Raw genomic sequence first — 20362 nt, forward strand, 5'->3', positions numbered from 1 at the left:
CTACTCTTTCTCTCTAATGTTCAGTGTGCACAGCACGTTAGAGCATTGCATCTGATGAATGTGGAGATTCACATAGCCTTATCACTTATAGACGAGGAGACTGAGACCACATAGGTGAACACACAGACCTCTTCAATGTAGGGCAGACTATCTCGACAGTGGACCTCTGGGATCTGGGTATATGGTATGAATAAAGTTTTACTTTTTAAGGTCCTTAATTCCAATATGTTTTCAGCCTTTCAAAATCCATGGATAATAGTGGCAAATATCAAAGTTCCTTCTCCCTCTCCCTCCTGACTCTTGCTCAATGCTGGGCAGCATGTGTTGTTCACAGCAGATTGAAATGCATTTGTCAAACTGCTTCTTAACCCAGAAGAAAAACAAAGGTAGAGTAATTAATCTCCTACAGCCCCTCTAATCAACCTGCCCACTCCCTCCACTCATTACAAGTGAATACTTATGTGCATGACTGATTTAATTAATAATTCTAATAAGGATGGTATCATAATTATATGCATTGGCGCATTAAGAAACAAAGTAAAGAACCAGCTTAGTTTGCTTGGATACCCAGAGAGACAAAGTCATAGCTATTCAGCTTATGCAGACTTTAGTCTGTTTATGATTCTCCCTACATATTTGTATAATTTATAACAAAAGATGAAAAAGGAGGTGGATGTTTCATGCATACTTATTTTCTAATAGGTAGTGTGGAGGCCAATGAGAGTGTTCTGCTTCCATTTATTATTTATTTTTGTGATATATGTAGTGTGTGTGCATGTGTGTACATGCCTGTGTGCAGGTGTGCATGTGTGTTCTTGTTTATAGAGGTCAGAGGTTGACCTTAGGTGTCTTTCTTAGGTTTTATATACACATCAAAATTTAACCGAGCCATCTCTCAGCCTTGTTCTATTTAATTTTAGAACCCTTCATAAAAACAAGGTATTCTTTCCTCTTTCATAAATGAGATGTGTAAGACTCAAAGATTGAGAGAACTGTCCCAAATCCTTCAGTTCAAATCTGCTTTACTCAACGCATCCCAAATCCTTCAGTTCAGATCTGCTTTACTCAATGCATTGCATGCTCCACTTGGAGGGTGCGTGAGCTTTGGGCGCTTATGTGTGAGCACTGGTTCATCTCCTTCAGTCTCTTCTGTGAAGCAAAAGGTTTGTTCTCGAGCACAAATTTTCAAATCCAGTTCTTTGGAATTTCTTGCATTTTGGCAGGCTTCACTGTCCCGGTGCAGTGTGTGAGTGCAGGAAGGGAGAGCTCTCCCAGGCTTCATTCCACATCAACCAAACTAGCTCCAGTTCTCTTCGCTATACACCCTCGACACTGCGACCTTCAGACAATGTTGCACCATAAGGGAGATGATGCCCCATAATTCTATTAACAGTGCCAAGGTCTGTAATACCATGGTTGTCATAGCATCACCACAGTAATGCAGTCTCACTGGCTTTTAGTGGAACGGATGGAAAGGACCCTGTTGCAGAGCGACATGCAAGTGTCACAGTATAATGGCAAACGCCATATAATCCTTGAGAATGTTAATGAATGACTATGCTTTCTGCTCTCTCCCCATTAAAAGTGCAATGCGTATTGGTGTCAGGCCTGTATGTGCGTCTATGCACCATGTGCACGCAGTGTCCACAGAGGTCAGAAGAGACTTTTGGGTCCTCTGAGAATGAGGTTATTGATGGTTGTGACTTATCATGCAGGTGCTGGGTCCTCTGCAAGAACAGACAGTGTCTTTTTTTTTTTTTTGTAATTTCTGCCTCCTCCCAGCCTCCCATTTCCCTCCCCCTCCTCCCACTCCTCTCCCCCTCCTCCCACTCCTCTCCCCCTCCCCTACTCCTCTCCCCCTCCCTCTCCAGTTCGAAGAGCAGTCAGGGTTCCCTGCCCTGTAGAAAATCCAAGGTCCTCCCCCCTCCATCCAAGTCTAGGAAGGTGAGCATCCAAACTGGCTAGACTCCCACAAAGCCTGAACATGAAGTAGGATCAAAACACTGTCAGCTACTCCCGAATTCCCACAGAAATTGCTCTAGAGAAACCGCTAACCACAGTGGCTCATCATCAGCCTTCCTCTGGTCTGAGCGGTAGACAGCTTGGCTACCCCTGGCTTTCCACGGTTCTCCTCTACCTGGTGCTTCTACCCGCTGTTCTCGCTTCACGGGGATGTTTGGATATCTTTCCTTCATGTAGTTCAGTGTCCATGTGTTTATGAGCAATCTGACCTGTTCTCATCTCTGAATCTTCACCCTGTTTCAATATCTTCCAGAATGTTTCTCTCTGAAACTCTAGTCCAACTAACTATATGACGTTATCTCAAACTAAAATGTCTGAAAATGAACTCCTCATCTTCCCAAGGGCTAAAGTGACAGTCCTCTATCAATTCTCTGCTGCTGGTTGATGTCACCTACACTGACAGCCGGGAGTTGGCTAGAGCCCTGCTCCCTACCGTTTCTAGTCTCAGCAGACTTGGCTACGACCTCCCACTTCTTCATTATCTCTCAGGTTGCATTGTTGACAACTTTGTTCTGCTTTACTTTTCTTTACCCACATTATTTAAAGTTTATGCATGGCTTTAGAACTCACACCGTTTAACGAAGTCTTTCATACAATCTGCTTATATAGTTCGTTTCTTGCAACTATCCAATGACTCCAATCTTGCAACTATCCAATGACTCCAAGCATAATGTTAAAACGCCTATGCGAGCCTGTCCTGGCACTTGTCAGCTAGTCCAGGTGTTCTTCACAGCCTCATTGTTCTTACTCTTCACCGCAGTGTCTGGAAAGCACCGGCATGCTCTCTACTGGGTCTGGTTGTTCCATCCTCCCCACCATCACATGAGCTGTTTCTCTTGACTCTCTCTTCAAGATCAACCGAGTTATGCCCCTAGCTCTGGATCACAGACTCCTGTCGGGTCTCTAGTCATCAAACTATCATTTGGGCCATTGTACTCCATGTTTGTGATTATTGTTATGTGAACTTTTGAAAATTCTGCCTTGGGGAAGGAGAAAATGATGGCTCAGATGGTGTTTTGAGCTGTATAGTGGTTGCTTAAAATTCAAATAGTGATCCCAGCTTCTCTAGGGGGACAGTCCCTTCAGGGCCCTTGAGACCGGATTAGGAGCCCAAGGCGGCCCTGCTGAGTGTTCTGTACTGGACTCACTTACTCTCCTGGTTCTCTACTCTCACTTGTCTGAACTCCTGCGGTGGACACTATCAATATTACCTTAAGCGGTAGGATACTCCACTCTCTCCAACACGTGGCTTCTGGCTTTGAACACTGCAGGCTGTCAACAGATGTATTTGAAAGTGGTTGCCAACACTCATCCATTGCTGGTGGGAATGCAAATTTGTGCAACCACTTTGGAAAGCAGTGTGGCGGTTTCTCAGGAAATTCGGGATCAACCTACCCCTGGACCCAGCAATACCACTCTTGGGAATATACCCAAGAGAGGCCCTATCATACAACAAAAGTATATGCTCAACTATGTTCATAGCAGCATTGTTTGTAATAGCCAGAACCTGGAAACAACCTAGATGCCCTTCAATAGAAGAATGGATGAAGAAAGTATGGAATATATACATATTAGAGTACTACTCAGCAGTAAAATACAATGACTTCTGGAATTTGGCATGCAAATGGACGGAAATAGAAAACACTATCCTGAGTGAGGTAAGCCAGACCCAAAAAGAGGAACATGGGATGTACTCACTCATAATTGGTTTCTAGTCATAAATAAAGGACATTGAGCCTATAATACTTGATCCTAGAGAAGCTAAATAAGAAGGTGAACCCAAAGAAAAACATATAGGCATTCTCCTGGATATTAACCCTCATCAGGCAATGAAAGGAGACAGAGACAGAGACCCACATTGGAGCACCGGACTGAAATCCCAAGGTCCAAATCAGGAGCAGAAGGAGAGAGAGCAAGAGCAAGGAACTCAGGACCTCAGGGGGTACACCCTCACACTGAGACAATGGGGATGTTCTATCGGGAACTCACCAAGGCCAGCTGGCCTGGGTCTGAAAAAGCATGGGATAAAACTGGACTTGCTGAACATAGCATACAATGAGGACTACTGAGAACTCAAGAACAATGGCACTGGATTTTGATCCTACTGCACGTACTGGCTTTGTGGGAGCCTAGGCAGTTTGGATGCTCACCTTACTAAACCTGGATGGAGGTGGGTGGTCCTTGGACTTCCCACAGGGCAGGGAACCCTGATTGCTCTTTGGGCTGACTAGGGAGGGGGACTTGATTGGGGGAGGGGGAGGGAAATGGGAGGCGGTGGCGGGGAGGAGGCAGAAATCTTAAATAAATAAATAAAATAATAATAATAAAAAAAGAAAGTGGTTGCCATAACTGAATCAGCCACATGAGAGCCACATCTTCACACTTTGAAAATCCCAGATGCCTGAACTGTTGTGCTGTGGACTGGTCATTTAATGATGATTTAACATCCACAAATCCTCGTCACTGCATTAAGAGAGCATGAAGCAAGCTTAGGACGAGCTAGATTTAGGAGATTATCTCAAGCCTACTTTCCTCCACTTTCCACACAAGTGGATTGTTTACCAGAGAAGCCCTCGGGCAAGCAGTAGGTAGACAGCCGTCAGATGAAGTCGTTTATCACCAGGATGTCATAGTGTTCTTTCAGATGCACTGAACTAAGCATTTGTATATATGATGATACAGTAAGCAGTGACTACCCCCTGTGTTCCAGGCAAGGGACTCTAAAGACATCATCTAAATTCCTACCCTGTGAGGTGGGAACTATGATTGTTCTCAATTTAAAAATGACTTCACTAAGGATCTGAAACCCCTGTAACCTACACAGAGCCACACACATCCGATGTGTAATAAAACTTAGATTTGAGTAAAATCTGTTTGACTCCCAGGATATAACACACATGCACACATTCACACATATTCTGTTCCTGTTGAAAGCAGTGAGACCCCAGATCCTGAATTTCTTGTAATCCCCTGATCTGAGTGCCTACAGCTGCTCTGAGCACCAGACCCTCAGGAGTTCCTGATGGCAGGAGAGTGGTTTCTGGTGGGTTTGGCTGGGGCGTGGCCATCTCTATATAATCTGCCCCTGAACACAATAAAGGGGGAATTTTTGGGGAATTCAAGGATGACCCGTGTCGCTGTCTCTCTGTCTGTGTGTGTTTGTGTATTTTAACCTCCAGCCCCTTGCCCGAAGCTCGGGAACTGGGTGCCAGTGCACAGAACACAGACGCTGGGGTGCGGTGCGCGGCATGTTCCTCCCTCCTCCCCCCCCTTACAGATGTTCATGACCCAGTGCACTGGTTTTCCTCCTACATAGTCTGCCCAAGGCCCCCCCCCCCTTGAACTTACAACTTGTCCTGTATCTCTTTGATGATCTGGAAAATGAGAGATTTTGCAAACCAAAAGTAGACTGAAACAGTCTCAGGGTTTATCCTAAAGACTACAGACAGTAGCTGATTAAACCTATACACAGAGATTATTTTTAAACTATGTTTAAAGTGACCATGATTATCTTCCATTCTGTGGGTGGTTTTCTATTCTTAGATTTAGGTAGCAGGGTAGCATGACTCAGAGCTTGAGTCTGAGAGGCAGACAGCAAGGACTCAAGCTTTAACTTCATCATGGTTGAATCTGACAACCTTGGCCACCTAACATACTCTTTCTAAGTTTCCTTACCTGTAAAGAGGAGCTTGGAGAACCCCGGCTTTGAGTTGTGTGAGGATTAAATGGACAAATTCCTGTATGAAGTTAGGAAAGAATCTGGCGGGGGCCAGAGTACTAATAAATGTCGTGGGTTGGTATCTCCAGAGGCTAACGAGGAAGCCTACAGCTGAACAACTGCTCATCCGTTCGTTTCCCTACTCGATGCTTAATTCCTTTCTTCATTAAAAATTCACTAATTATCTAATAAATAGTAGGCCTGTGCTTGATGATACGGCAGCCAAAGTGATGATAGGACAACGATGCCGTTTAAAAGACCACAGGGCTCAACAGAGAGATACAAAAATGTGTAAAAATAACTATAGCGGTTGGAGGTGTTGCTTCCTAGGATGTGGGCATCATGGATTCGATCTTTATTCCCACCAAAATGAAATAAAACTTGAGACAAGAACAACAATTATAGCACAGAATAGAAATGCTTAGTGCAGAAGAGGTTCAGATATCGCAGGGAAGAGTTCTACAGACAGAGTCACATCATCAACTTCCAGGACCTGCTCACAGCTACAGACCAAGTCTGTCCTTTCTGTCTTTATTAACAAATTATTAGAAACATGTTTATGGTTAGGAGTGAGAGGTGTGTGTGTGTGTGTGTGTGAGAGAGAGAGAGAGAGAGAGAGAGAGAGAGAGAGAGGAGAGATATTGATTCTAGCCTCATTTCCATATTTGAAGCATTTTTTAAAGTTACATACATTTAAATGAGTGACATTTGTTCCTAATTTGTCGGCATTATTATTACTTTGTTTTTAAAAATAGGCTGTGATTTACAAATTTTGGTAGCTAGTTAATGTGCTGTTAACACTCAAATTTTCTTTGCTTTTAAAATTCACTTATTCTTTCAGTCTTTTGAGTATTTGAGCCATATAAAATGTTTACAATATGCCACAGGAGTGTGACGATTTACATTAAATCAGGACTCAAATGGCTCCTGATATTTTGTTACTAATCATGACACTATAAAAATTGTCCTCAGGAGAAAAACCTAGGAAGGATTTTACAGAAGGCCATTACATGTCAGAGAATGTTTTCCTCTCAGAATCAGTGCTAAGAAATATTAGGAAGTACGGGGCTCACAAATCATAACGCAAGCACACTTCAATGTGGTTCTAAGTGAGATGGAACATCTTTATCCCCTTTCGGTTTCTGCAAAGGCGGAATGTCCCTGCCTGTGGTTTTCCTGGGTGAGTTGTCACGACAGGCTAACCTAAGTGTGTGTGCCATGCTACAGTAAGAAAGCTAACTTTGGAAGGAGAGAAATTAAGATAACCTTGTGGAGCCAAGGAAGCTGTGGGTCTGCATTCTGCTATGAATATTTTGAAAATGACTCAATTTTAAAATGAGTGGTATTTTATGGCTGTAACGGCTTGTAAGTCACTCAGGTTCCAAAAGCTACTAATCGCAATTGCTGAGAAGAGCATTAGTGCAGTTTTTGCCCTCCTGCTGGTCCCCAGGCTTGCTGCTCATTCACTTCTAGTCCCTGAGATGCATTAGTGTGAGCTCTAAAGACAGGCAGATGCCTTGAGGGCAGATACACTAATATAGTTTCAAAGTATCCCTTCCTTTCATCTGCTACCTTACAGAGAAAATGTAGCATGCCCAAAGGTGCTCATGTCTGCTTTTTCAGTCTTTGGAACAGAAGCCTCTGACCCCAAGCTAAGCACATTCTGGATGGGCCAACCACCTTACCTTTAAAATCTTTGACCTTAAGCTGAACATACTCAAAAGTATTCTGCTCACATGGCAAGCCTCAAATTCTTACCCATGTACATAAGTACAGACTCTTTAAATAACAACCCCACACTTCCTTTGTTAGACAGGAGATGCTGCTTTGTGAAGGAGCCCACACTCTATCGGCAGCAGTGAATCCATGCTCTTCCGTTTTGACTGCTTGGTCCTGCTTGTTCTTGGCTCAAACTCACCAAGAGACAGCCCATTGCGTTCAGATGTGTTTACAATGTAGCATTTGTCACAGTCAACCTCTACAATGTATTTCACGGTATAGTTTTGACTAAACATGCTATGTAGGCAGACTGAATACTTTCTCCATACTTGTTTACCCATTATTCCATTTTATTTATAGCATATGAATTTTTGGTGACGGCACAATGAGTGTCTAAAGAACAACCAAGAGTAAACGCAAGTCATGGCTTATTCCGTGCTTCAAAAGAGAACTTTAAAAAACAAAAACCAAAACCAGATAAACCCTATTAGCCATGTTCAATCAGAAGTGTTTCAGCTATTTTTGTGACATCCTCCAGGGCAGATGTTACAGAATTCTCAGACAGTTTTATATGTAGAGGTTTACAGGTATTATAAGGTTCTCAAACACCCAGATAATTTCAGAACAACTTCCAACTTCTACGGTACTTGTATTAGGATAAGGCCTAAGGTGAGCACACTTCATTCTTGGGCTCCTTTCTGCTCATGCAGAGAAGCCCAGCACTCTTGGAGTATGCTTTGGTACTTTGTTACTTACGGTTGAGGGGCAGGCTCGCGTTCGTTGTGCCCAGTTTATTGGCAGCCACACAGGTATAGTTGCCGAAGTGCTCCTGTGTCACGTTGGTCACCGTGAGGATGGACCTTGTGCTAAAATTCTGAATGATGATTCCTTGTTGGCCATTGAAGAGCCTGGAGGACAGAATACACTCTAGTAAGTATGGGTCTTGAACATCAGCTTCAAGCTCAGTTTAGGCAGAGTTGCTATGGAAACCTGTAAGCTTCAGTGTCACCACTTCTACATGGACCTCAGCAACACTTCTGTTACTCTGGTGGATTTGAAAAAGGCAGGCTTAAGAGCTGTCCTTTGCTCTCATGGATTAGCAAGCCAGACCTTGATCTTCATGTGTTCTCTCCCTAGTGTACGAATTAACCCAGCAGAGCAAATGCTTCCCATCTGTCAAAGCCCAGGAAGAAGAAAAAGGACATAGATACTGGCCCAAAAGCTGGGTCAATCACATCTGCATAAGTTGACTGGTTTATAGGAGCCTAAGACATTTTAGATGACATTCATGGGTAACTTCTCTGAAATCATATGTTACAACTGTGATAGGATTCAAGTCAAAAGTCAACGCCATATAGCTGTTGCCATGGACACCAAGGCAGAGATGACTTCCTTCAACCTAGAGAGAGAAGCATAGCAATGCAGAGGATTTTAGGATTGACTTCTCCTTGATACTACTACTGACTTCCTGAATGTGTCTTGCCAAACAAAGCATCTCAGGCCCTCATTCAAGTGAGCTGGCCCAGCTCCATGGTTTAGTAACAGGTAGCATCTCTCCATTTCTGCTTCTTCCTGATTCAACCCTTGGCGCTCAGCTCCTACTGTTCCTGTTGCTCAGACCTCATGTCATCTGGTCTGTGTTCTATTGTTTCTTAAAGGACTCTCTTCCCTGTGCAACCTACTATTTCATTGCTCTTCAGTTGGCACATACATTAGGTTTCCTGGACAGACTGAATTTTTTTGAAGCTCCTAAAAAAAAAGTCCAGAGTACAGGGGCATGCTTTGTATGACATTGGAATTGAGTGCCATTCACAGTAGTGTCCCAAGTACATGCATATATAGGTCAATGGAGTATGGGAACATGAGAGGAAGCCAAAGGGAAGATGTTTTCTTTATAAATATAGGTTCTGCCTCATGGAAGATAAAACCAGGTTTTACCTTTTTTTTTTTTTTTTTTTTTTTTTTTTTTGCTAATCTCAGACTTATGTAAAAGAGATACAGTAATACAGGTTGGGTAAATTCCCCCTGCAAATGGCCAGGTAGATTTTCCTCTTGTGTATGTTTCTGTACCATATGTGTCTGATCATGAAGAAGCTCATACATGGCCTCCATGGAATATGCACTGACCTATTCTCTCTAGCTCACACTGAATCTTAACAAACCATTCTACTTGTAATAAAAATCAGAAGTAGCAAGATATGATTACTCTGGGCATTACTTCAATTTCCTTAGTGGTTGAATTTGACTTATTCAAAACATAAACTTTAAACAGATTAATAAAACTTTAGTAGAATAAGGATTAAACAAAACTTAAACTTCAACAGTAATAATGATTCCCAATTTTAAATAAGAATATAGGATGAAAATCAAAACGAAAATGTGTGATAAATTCTTAGTGCCTTATTATAAGCTTTCATGCCTCACATTAATAACCTTTAACCAATGGATTAATTAATTAAGTAATATAATTTGGTTTTCAAAGATTGTTTACTTACTATGTATACAGTGTTCTGCTTGAATGCCAGAAGAGGGCACCAGATCTCATTACAGATGGTTGTGAGCTACCATGTGATTGCTGGGAATTGAACTCAGGACCTTTGGAAGAGCAGGCAATGCTCTTAACCTCTGAGCTATCTCTCCAGCCCTAAGTAATATAATTTGATGCCTGAGATTGAACCCAGGGCTAAGTGAACACTCTACCAACTGGGAAAAATCTACATGCATCCCTTTAACTTCTTTATTTGAAAATGATTGTATATAATACATGTTCAGATCAGTTTCATTTCCCTGCCTGCATTGGTACTGGGATTTAAGTCACTGTGGCCATGTCTGTGATAGATATATTTTCCGAGGGCTCTGAAATTTCCTGGATTTCTGAATTCCCAATGTGCCCCAAACCAGAACTACCTTGTTCCTACAGAACTGAGAAGAAATGAACTAGAATCTTCTACTTGAACTCTGAGATGTTCTCAAGGGAGCGCATTCAGAAGCGCTCTTGATTGTCTTTGCCATGGCTTTCTCTCTGGGTGCCTAGCTTTCAGTTTCCTGCTCTACAGATGTAGCTGAGTCATGCATCAGTATGCCCACGCTCTGTGCAGCCCCTGCTAGAACATCCCAGCAGTAGCATCTGCACCGTTACCACAGCAGCACTGGAGAGCACCAGCCCACCAGCCGGGAGATGATGAGGACGCTGAGAGAGAAGCGTCTTCCCTCAGGACTGTCTCTGGGGGAAGCTGCTTTCCTGAAATTAATGAAGTCTATAGCTAACTTCCTTCTACAGCTGGAAGTTGCAGAACTGTTGATCCCGTAAACACCCTTTAAGAAATGCTCCTCCCCTGGAGTGCTTTGCAAAGCTGTCTTTGAGACAGTGTAACTACCAAAGTGGTTTGTGTGTCCAGAGGATGTGCCTCGGTGACTTTATCACAGGCCTGAGAGTTTTATCAAATAGTCAATCAATTCTGAAAATGTTTGCTAAGCAATTATGGATGAGGAGGGTTCTATGTCAAGGGGTCAGAAACTAGATTATCATAAAGTCTGGCTTTCCAAAGGCTGAAACCAAGGAGAAGAAGCAGCTCTGCCACAGATGAACCCTACCCTAGGCACTGAATGCCAAACTAAGAGCCCGCTTAAAAGCTCTAGCATGTATGACATTAATGTGATCAAAACCAAATAGTGAATATTTTAATTGCTGACTTTTTTTTGAAAATTTATTTCAAGATGATTCTCTGTAACTATATATTTTTTTTTGTAACTATATTTTTAATGAAGAGACTTTCTTAGGTGAGAACCTAGGGACGTTGGTTCGGCACTGCTTGAGAATGCAAACCTGAGTTTGATCCCCAGCATTTTATAAGAGGGGTGTGACAGTGCACACTTCTAATTAGGAGGTGGAGACAGGGCAAGCCCTCTGAAGCTTCAAGGTCATCCTTAGTCACAGAGGAAGGTGATACCTAGCCCGGCCAGATGAGGTTCTTCAGATAAAGAGGTAGAGTCAGGTGGTGGTAGCACACACCTTTAATCCTAGCACGTGGGAGGTGGAAGCAGGTGGATCTCCATGAGTCTGGGGCCAGCTTGATCTACAGAGTGAGTTCCAGGACAGCTAGGACTGTTATACAGAGAAACCTTGGGTAAAGCCAAAAGAATAAAAAAAAATGAGATAGTGATAGACATATAGACAAACATTCTCTTATATTGTTTTATACTGCCTGATGGTTTCTTGTACCCTTTCACTACCAGGAAGAGACTCTCTGCTGAAGTAGGAGTTAACATCATGCACCAGGATTCCTGCTCCTGACAAGAACAGCCAGAGCATGTGGTACTTACAGGGAAGTACCTGTCCATTTATCCTTGTTGATGTTCACCAGGATAACTTGGGTATAAGATCCTTCAACTACTCAGACCCTGCTGTCCTCCACTCCTGGTATCAGACCAGTTTGCTTCAAATTGAGGGCCATGGCTCTGACTCTCTGTCTTTTGCCAATGCCTAATAAATCTGAGAGTTTCAGGCTGATTTGCTTTGCCAGCATCTTCTGTGGGCTACCGAGAACAGAGCCCCACGAGGAATCACTGTATTAGAACAGAGTCCTGTAGTTTCCAGCGCCTGGAGTAACACATGGAAACCAGGGGCACATAGCCACCAAGTGATCACAAATTATGGCCATTACCTCCTTTGGGCTATAGCTATCTAAGGTGACCAGGAGAGCCAGTAGCAACTTCACCAGAGAAAATGCAACAGCAGTGTCAGCATCAACGGCTAAGATTGCAAACATAACTAGGGCCGGGGCATTGTGCCTCACTCGGTCTCGGGCCTGGGGGACTATTGCCTGCTCTTTCTTTCCAGGCCAGAATTAACACTAAACACCATTGGCCCAGAGTCATGACTGTATTTCTGTTCTCACCATGTATGGGAATGCTTCACATATATGTGGATGTGGTAATTGCTCTCAATACATAACCGAAAATCTCCAGTATTTGTACATGAATGTGCGGTGTCAAGATATTCATTCAGTGAAAACTTGCTGAGAAGATGAATGGATGTTCTTGGCAACCACAGCAGATAGGTGCTATTAGTCCTAGTTCAGAGAAGAGGAAACAGAGGTTTAGAAGGATGAAGCTAATTCATCTTCTATCAATGTTTAAATCAGGCTCTCCTCTGACTGTAGATGTACACCCATCACAACAGTTAGTGTTGACCTCTTCAAGCAGAAACTGGGTGTTGTGTTCGAGTCCAGGAAACAGATACTGCAGGAAAGCTGAGTTGGGCCATGGAACAAAACAGCGGAGTGAAAGAGTGAGCTGACATGCTGCAGCCACGCCAGGAAAGCTGGGCTCTCTCCAGGTGGAGAGTCTAACGGGGTAGAAAGTCAATGCACAGCAAGCTTTGATTCTGGGGGCTTCCTGGATATCTTTCTGGGCCTCGTGACAAATTCTGGGACTTAGTTCTGCTGTGAGTGAGGCTATGCACACAGCTGCCGCTGGCCTCCCCTGGAGTCAGTCTCTAAGGTTGCACATAGCTTGAGATGAGGAGCTACAAATGCTCTCTTCCTCCCTCTGGAGCCCTGCCCTAACATGCACCCCACTGACAGGAGTGACTGCTTGTGGTATAATCTGTATAATTGGGGAGGGGATAATGTCTCCTTGTGCAACGTGTTCAAGAATGGCAGCAAATCAGTCATGGACCAAAAATGTGACTTCTTTAGTTATGAAACTGTCTCTAGAGTTCAAGTTCTGTAGAGTTGTGGTGTTGCTGAGCTCAAACCCGACTTGGCTGTGTTAGCAGCTGAACGTCAGTCACGTCTCCTCATGTGGATTTAGCTGCACATCTTCAGACATTTTTCTGCATACTTTGGGTTCCTGTCCATCTTGCCTGTGAGTGTGGAACTCTTTAGTGAAAACATTTCTCAATGCCTTTGTTGTTTATTGTACCCTAAGCACATTGTAGAATAGTGCTGGCCAGTTAAAGCATGGCACACAGTGATTGTCACAGGCTTGGCTACGTAAATTAGGCCGTTACATCCTTATAAATCTCTATGCTTTCATCTGTGAAATGGGAGAAACTAGCCCAGTAGCAAACCACGGGTGTAAAAGTTGTTTTTAAATGGCGATGTGTACTCAAACGTGTACCTCAAATGTAGAGACCAGAGTAGGACATGGGAAACCACTGTTCAGTGACAGGGTCTGTTCCTTAGGAAGGACACACTGCTTCTCAGACCACAGCCACATATTCAATATTGAATATACAGGAAATTGTTTTTAAATATTTAAATTATTTTTAAAGCCAGGTAAGTGAAGGAAAATATCACAGTGTTGTGACTTCAGGACATGCCAAACTCAGTATCAGTCATGTGCCCATTATCAATCTCATCCAGATTTTTTTGGGGATCCCCAGGGCAGGCAAAAGAAACCAAAAGTGAAAAGGAGAAGGAGTGAGAGCGGCAAGAAACCAGTGGGGAAGGGAGTTCCATGGCCTGCTGCTGCAGCCACCTTTTGCTTTACTATGAGGCTTGACACTTGAGGCTGGAGAAGAGTAAGGTAGCGTTTATTCCTGGGAGCATTCTGGATACTATTATGCATCACTGTCTGCGCCCTAAGGGATATCTATCTTTAGTTGTGCATCTGAATAAATTAATATTATTATAATACATTAGGATACTTTAATGATTTTAGACTTTATTAAGCTATTTAAAATGTATGCCTTGTTTACTCTATCAATTTTAATGAAATTAATAAATTTAGATCAGAGACTTTTGGGCTGCCTTATAAGGGACAGTTTGATTTACTTTGGGGGGGACCTTGAAGCCCCACATGGAATAAACAAAGGCTACAGTGCAGGGCCACCTCTCGCAAATAACAGTGGGTCCTATACCCTTGACAACCTCGGCAATGACTGAATCTCTTCATTCTGCTTGAACTGTTTTCTTTTTTATTGATTTTTGTTGAGTTCTACACTTTTCTCTGCTCCCCTCCCTGCCTCTCCTCTTTCCCCTCCAACCCTCTCCAAGGTCCTCATGCTCCAAATTTACTCAGGAGATGTTGTCTTTTTCTACTTCCCATGTAGATTAGATCTATGTAAGTCATTGCCAGGAACTGCCACCAGCATCATCTCCCTGGCCATGTGAATGTGTGTGTGCATGTGTGTGAGTGTGCGTGTCTTTGTGCATTTATCTGTATCTTTGTGTGTGTGATTGTGCATGTCTGCATGTGTGTATCTGTGTCTGTGTGTAATGTACCTGTGTGTATGTATCTATATATGTGTATGTTCATGTGTGTCTATGTGTGTTTGTGTTTGAGTGTGTGAGCGTTTGTGTGTGGTTGTGCATGTATGTACATGTGAGTGCATATGTGTATATGTGTGTGTGATTGTGAGTGTCCGTGTATGCATGTGTATGTATATGTCTTGCATATAAGCATCTATGTGTTAGTGCATATGTGCATGTCTCCGTGCGTGTATATGTGTATGCATGTGCATATTGTGTGTGCATGTGTGTATATATACATGTGTCTATATATGCATGTATGTGTGTGTATGTATATCTGAATGAAAATTTATCTTTGACAGCCTTGGTGTAAGAGACATGGACATTTGTAAACATTTTCTTAATTACAAGTAAAATCTTGTGTAGATTATTTCTGAATGTTTATGGAAGGGTCACAGATGAAAGATTTCTGAGAACCAAAGAGCTTGCAAGAACTATTCCATGGTGGTGGAGTCTCTGACAGAAACTTCCTCCTGGATAGGATCCTGGGAGCTCAAAAGAAACTCTGAAACCTGATATATCTGTCCCTATGGAATGTATACCTAATCCCATTTTGTTTCTGGGCATTCACTACAGTCATTGGGAGTTATTAGTGAGTGTTTCTTTGAGCCATCTTTTGTTCTGCGAATCAGTAATCAACTTGAAATGGTATTTCTCTTGGTGTTTTGTCTTTCCAAACTATTTCTGATAGACTGTGGAGCCATCCCGAGTGTCAGAGTAACGGGGTTGACCCATGGACCCTACCTGAAGATTTATGAGACCCAAGCTCTGCTACCAACTGCTCCAACTTGTGCAGACAATTAGGAAATGCTTTGTTTTCTGCACACAGAAGGAAGAGCATGGGCACCTGTCGGCACTCTCTCTTAGGAGCCAGCGTCTATCGGCAGCTCAGAGTGCCCCCTCCATACAGCAACGGGCGAGTTTCACTCTGAAGAGGTGAACATCTGAACAGCCCAGACTGTCAGGGCAGATCACCTATGTGCAGACAGGTACTGTAGGCAGATCCTTGACTCTCCTGAGTTCCACAGAGAAACTGCCTTGGTCATTTGAGAGGACGTTATTGTACCACTGGTTGGGAGTTTGGGTATTTCTTCAGCTATAGCCCAAATAGTGGTAGGTGTGCATTACCTTCTGAACCGGCTGAGTTTCTACCTTTCGTATGTGCATCTGATTGTGACATTTTCTACAGGTGTGTGAGTTTTGGAACCATTGGTGGGACTGAAGCTTGCTGCCTGCTTTGACTACATCCCATTGCTGCCTTTGCACAGGCTCCAAAGGTCCCCCAGGATCACGGGAGCCTTTTGGCTATGTTAAAGGATTTGGGAGGGGGCATGACTCCAGAGCATTAGAGGCAATTGGAAATGAGGGGAGCATGGACAGGACCCCATATTTGGAGGACAAGTGATTCTTACTGTTAGCTTTTAGGAGCTAACAGCCACAGAACCAAATCTGACTTTGAAAGACAGGTTAAGACAATCTTAATCAGCGTTAAAATACCTTTTATGGAGAACAGGAGGCTCAGGGCTCTGGCAGAGATGTCTTAATGGAAGGAAGAATTGAGGCTCCATTTACTACAGACATGGACAAGATTGCCTCATGCTCATGGATATTTCTTGGGCAACCAAATGAGATTGTATCTGAGCAGAAGGCTTTGTGACTTTCAGAAAGCAGAGCAGCGCTCTCCACCATAACAGTCACACAGATCACCACAAATGAACCTTCCAACCTGGGTTTCCAGAACCATACACAGGCTATCTCGGAGGATGCACAAGCTCAGAGAGCGGAACAAGGGGAACTGCACACCGGTGTATCTAACCCTGTTTAGCCATGTTTAAGCCATGGGGGCTGCTAGAAAGCCATTGAGAGGAAGATTTAGAATTGTGGACAGTGTAAGTTAATTAGAGAAATGATTGAGAAACTGAAACTCTCCCTATTACAAGACATGTATATAAAACATTTCCAAACATTGAGGCAAAAACATGGTTGCTTAGAGCGAAGCATGCTGGGACAGCCTTCATGATTGAGATAAACCTTCTTTTGGTATGGGAGGCGGCAGCCTATCAGTTTATCAGCTTCTGATTCTGATTTCAAAAGCAGAAGATAAGGAAACAGCTAAGGGGTAAAGCGCTTGCTGGTCATTAGGGTCCATGTTCACTCCCCCAGGAAAAGCCAGGGTGGTGGGAAATGCTTATAATCTCGGAATTGGGAAGACAGGGGTAGGAGGCACCTACCAGCCCAGCCAATATGGTGAATTCTGGTTAGGTGAGAGGCCTCTATGTCCCAGAGACAAGGTGGAGAGATCTCACTGCCTCTTCTGTGGAAAGGGAATGAACCTGGGTATGGATATTTGACCTCTACATGTACATCTAGGGGTAAGCACACTAACCACACATGAACATGCATTCAGTGTTCACGTGCAAATACAATAAAGCCCAGACAACTGTTTGCATCACATTCATGCTCATTCATTGTGACCATATGCAAGTTCTTGTGTGGTTTTATGGATTTCCTTTACAGATGTCAGCTGAGTAGTTATGATTGTGATCTGTGTGTGTAAATCCTACACACAGTGCTTCAATAGAATGGCAGAGAGTATTTAGTTTAATATTTAGACTTAAAAATGGCAGCTTCACAAAGTTCCACTTACCATTTTTCTTGGTTATATTCCTTAGATTTGGAGGAAAATACAAATCTACAGAGATAATACCCACTCCATTCCATATTGTAGCCTTCAGTTAACCCACCGCAGTCTTCACTTCTGGCTTGGTATGAGCTACTGAAGAGTTTTGAGTGAATCTACTACTGGGAAATAAAGTGAAATCTCTTGGCTCATATCTTTCCTTGCTCAATAGCTCTTGCCAAGATTTCTGGGACATCCCTAGGGCAGAGCCATACCAAGCAGAAGTTAAAGAGTGGTGTTAAACCCCTTGCTTAGCTCTCTGTTTGCATGTACGACTTCTCCTCTACAGGCCTGACAACGAGAGATTATTAACACACAAGCCTATAAAACAAAACATTAAACTTTTACGTGGTGAAGTAAGGCAGGAATAAGACTTATTAAGGAAGCAGAGTACAGACTGCAACCCCTATTGCTTTTGAAGTGTCCTTGTGTAATCCATGCCCAGGCCCTTGAGAGGCATGTTGCCTCTCAAGTAAACATGGTTTCTAGGAAGAGACAGACAGAGCAGGGAGAGGTATCAGCAGTGGGACATCAGCAAGCATCTCTGAGATCACAAGAGGCAATGTGGACGTTTCTCCTGGAAAGCTATTAGCTCCTCAGCCCCCGCGAGAGCCCTCCATCCTGCTTGCCCATAGGGGATGCTGAGGTTCAGTCAAGCAAGTTGCAGAAATTGCTGAGAGTTAGTATTGGCACACAAACATTAGCACAAAGTGCTTGAAACACAGTGATGCTCACAAGGCCCTTACTTCTTCTCTCCTTTGTACCATTCGAAGGCTGGCGGCGGCACACCTGCACCCTCGCATCTTATCAATCCACTGCGTCCGGGGGTCACGGTGCCAGACTTAATTTCCTGAATCGTAGGTGCAACTGAAAGAGAAACAAAAACACCTTGGTGGGTAAAGAGAAGTAATCTTCAGCAGAGATAGCACAGACACACAGGCACACACAGGCACACAGACACACACACACACACACACACACACACACACACGCACAGGGATACGCACGCGCATGCGCATGATTCAATGCCTTTTATATTCAAAACAATCTCATGCCTGGCAGTCCAGTGCATCCAAGCCCCTGTGTTTTATGCTTCAAACACCAGACCAGTCATTTTCGGCTCCATTTTTTAAGCTGGACAATAGATGAATGTTCTTGGGGAGTACAGAGTAAATGCAATACATTTTGGCTGGGTTTCTATTGGAAAAATAGCACAGTGAGATGACCACCTCATCTGTATCCCGGTCAAACCGCACTCCATCTAATCCTCCTTTATTGAACGATCACAGGCAGCTGGCACTTGCCGGCTGCTTCAGGTTCTTGATTTCCTCACATAACGCTCTGAACTTGGGTGACGTGTTTTCCATTTTACCTACATGAAAACCTAAGTGCAGAGACATTCAACACTGAATGAGGGTGAGACAGCTACTCTGATGCACAGTTTGAAGTCAACCGTGGTGACTTTCGTGATGAGTGACTCTGTGATGTTGTCTTGTGTCTCCCTATGCTCTCCATTTCCAAAGCTCTGGAGTCTGTTCTGGATGCTGTGTCCTCCCTACTCCTCCCTGCGGCTCCAGCTAAAGCAACTTTCTTTGCACTGAGTGATTTATTGGAATTTCTCAAATCACGGACGTTAGTAGCCGAATGAGTATTGAGCCTTCAACATGTTGCAGACAGTTCTCAAAGAGCAACAAAGTCAAATTCTTCACACAACTAAGCATGAGTCATAGATAGGGTGGGTGAGTCAGAAAGAGACTACAAAGAGCAAATGTCATAGCTAAACGGCTTAGATAAAATTAACAGTGTTAGGGAGTAGCAAATGGACTGTGGTGTGTGTCATGCATTGGTAGCACACATGCTAGCATTTTGTGGGCCCTGAGTTCACAGCAGCATCACCAGAAAGATATCAAGGAAGGCAGCAGTTTCATCTAGGCATCTCAGGTGTTCTTTCTGGTGTATGTGATTGCAGAAACTGCGAGTCCTCCCCGAGAAGGAAGGATCTTGAAACAATAGATGGGTGTGTGTGTGCTAGCTTTGTGGATATCTGAAGAAAGCCTCCCAGGTAAAGAGAATAGCTAAGCCATGAGACCCTGGAGCCACAGTAATTCTCAGAGAGGGGATAGGATCAAAATGAGTGCACATGGAGGCCAGGAAAGACCCTACAGGGATCTAAAGAAATGGCGCACTGTATCACAGGGATATCGCCAGATTTGTGCCTCACAAGGGTCATGGGATGCTGTGCTGAGGAAGGGCCTGTCTGAGGTCAGAAGAGATGAGAAGGGAAGCTCTGGGGACGGCTGCGGGGGGGGGGGGGCACTCTGTGCTGACACACAAGGATGGGGAAATAGGTTTTGTGCACACTTGCTGGGTTCCACTGAGAAGTTGGGGCCAACAGAACTTCTTGACAGAAGAAAATAAGACGTGAAGACACCAGGAGGCAGGGGTGATTGGCTTAGAACACTGGAAGGTTTTCCAGGATAGCTTCTTGGTGTGATGGGAATGGTCAGGAAGAAGATGATGTCCACACGGTATGATGGAAAAGTCAAGCAGAAGGGGATATCCATGCGGTATGATGGGAACAGTCAGGAAGATGAGGATATTCATGCAGTGTGATGGGAATGGTCAGGAAGAAGAGGATGTCCATGCAGTATGATGAAAAAGTCAGGCAGAAGGGGATATCCATACAGTATGATGGAAATAGTAAGGAAGAAGAGGCTTAGGGGGGATCTTAAGAGTTGAATGAAAATATCTTTTCATGAGTATTGCACTTAGAGCAAGGTTTGGATATAACAGATTCTAAATGACACCACACAGAGCAGTCCCTACAACTGGAAACTAGATGTGCAAGTAACTTAAAAGTATGTCCTAGTAACTTAAAAGTGTGTACTAGTGATACATTTGAGGTTTCTGTAGAAAGCAATAAAATCTGGAGACTTTAATGTTTGATTCCAGAATCTTGTGACTATG

At 43.5% G+C, this 20362-nt stretch overlaps 1 protein-coding gene across 1 annotated transcript in view; it reads right to left on the reverse strand.

The window, feature by feature from the left end:
- The window catches only part of Negr1 (neuronal growth regulator 1), a 670340-nt gene that overhangs the window by 123627 nt on the left and 526351 nt on the right, over positions 1 to 20362 (reverse strand). The window contains exons 5-6 of the mRNA XM_041648210.1: positions 18142 to 18262; positions 8216 to 8367 (exon numbers count right to left, since the gene is read on the reverse strand). Of these exons, the coding sequence (XP_041504144.1) occupies positions 8216 to 8367; positions 18142 to 18262 (273 nt within the window). The remainder of the gene's footprint in view (positions 1 to 8215; positions 8368 to 18141; positions 18263 to 20362) is intronic.

Source organism: Microtus oregoni, unplaced genomic scaffold (assembly GCF_018167655.1).
Source record: "Microtus oregoni isolate MIOR12 unplaced genomic scaffold, Mior012 000000F_ref0000247, whole genome shotgun sequence".
Taxonomy (NCBI): Eukaryota; Metazoa; Chordata; class Mammalia; order Rodentia; family Cricetidae; genus Microtus; species Microtus oregoni.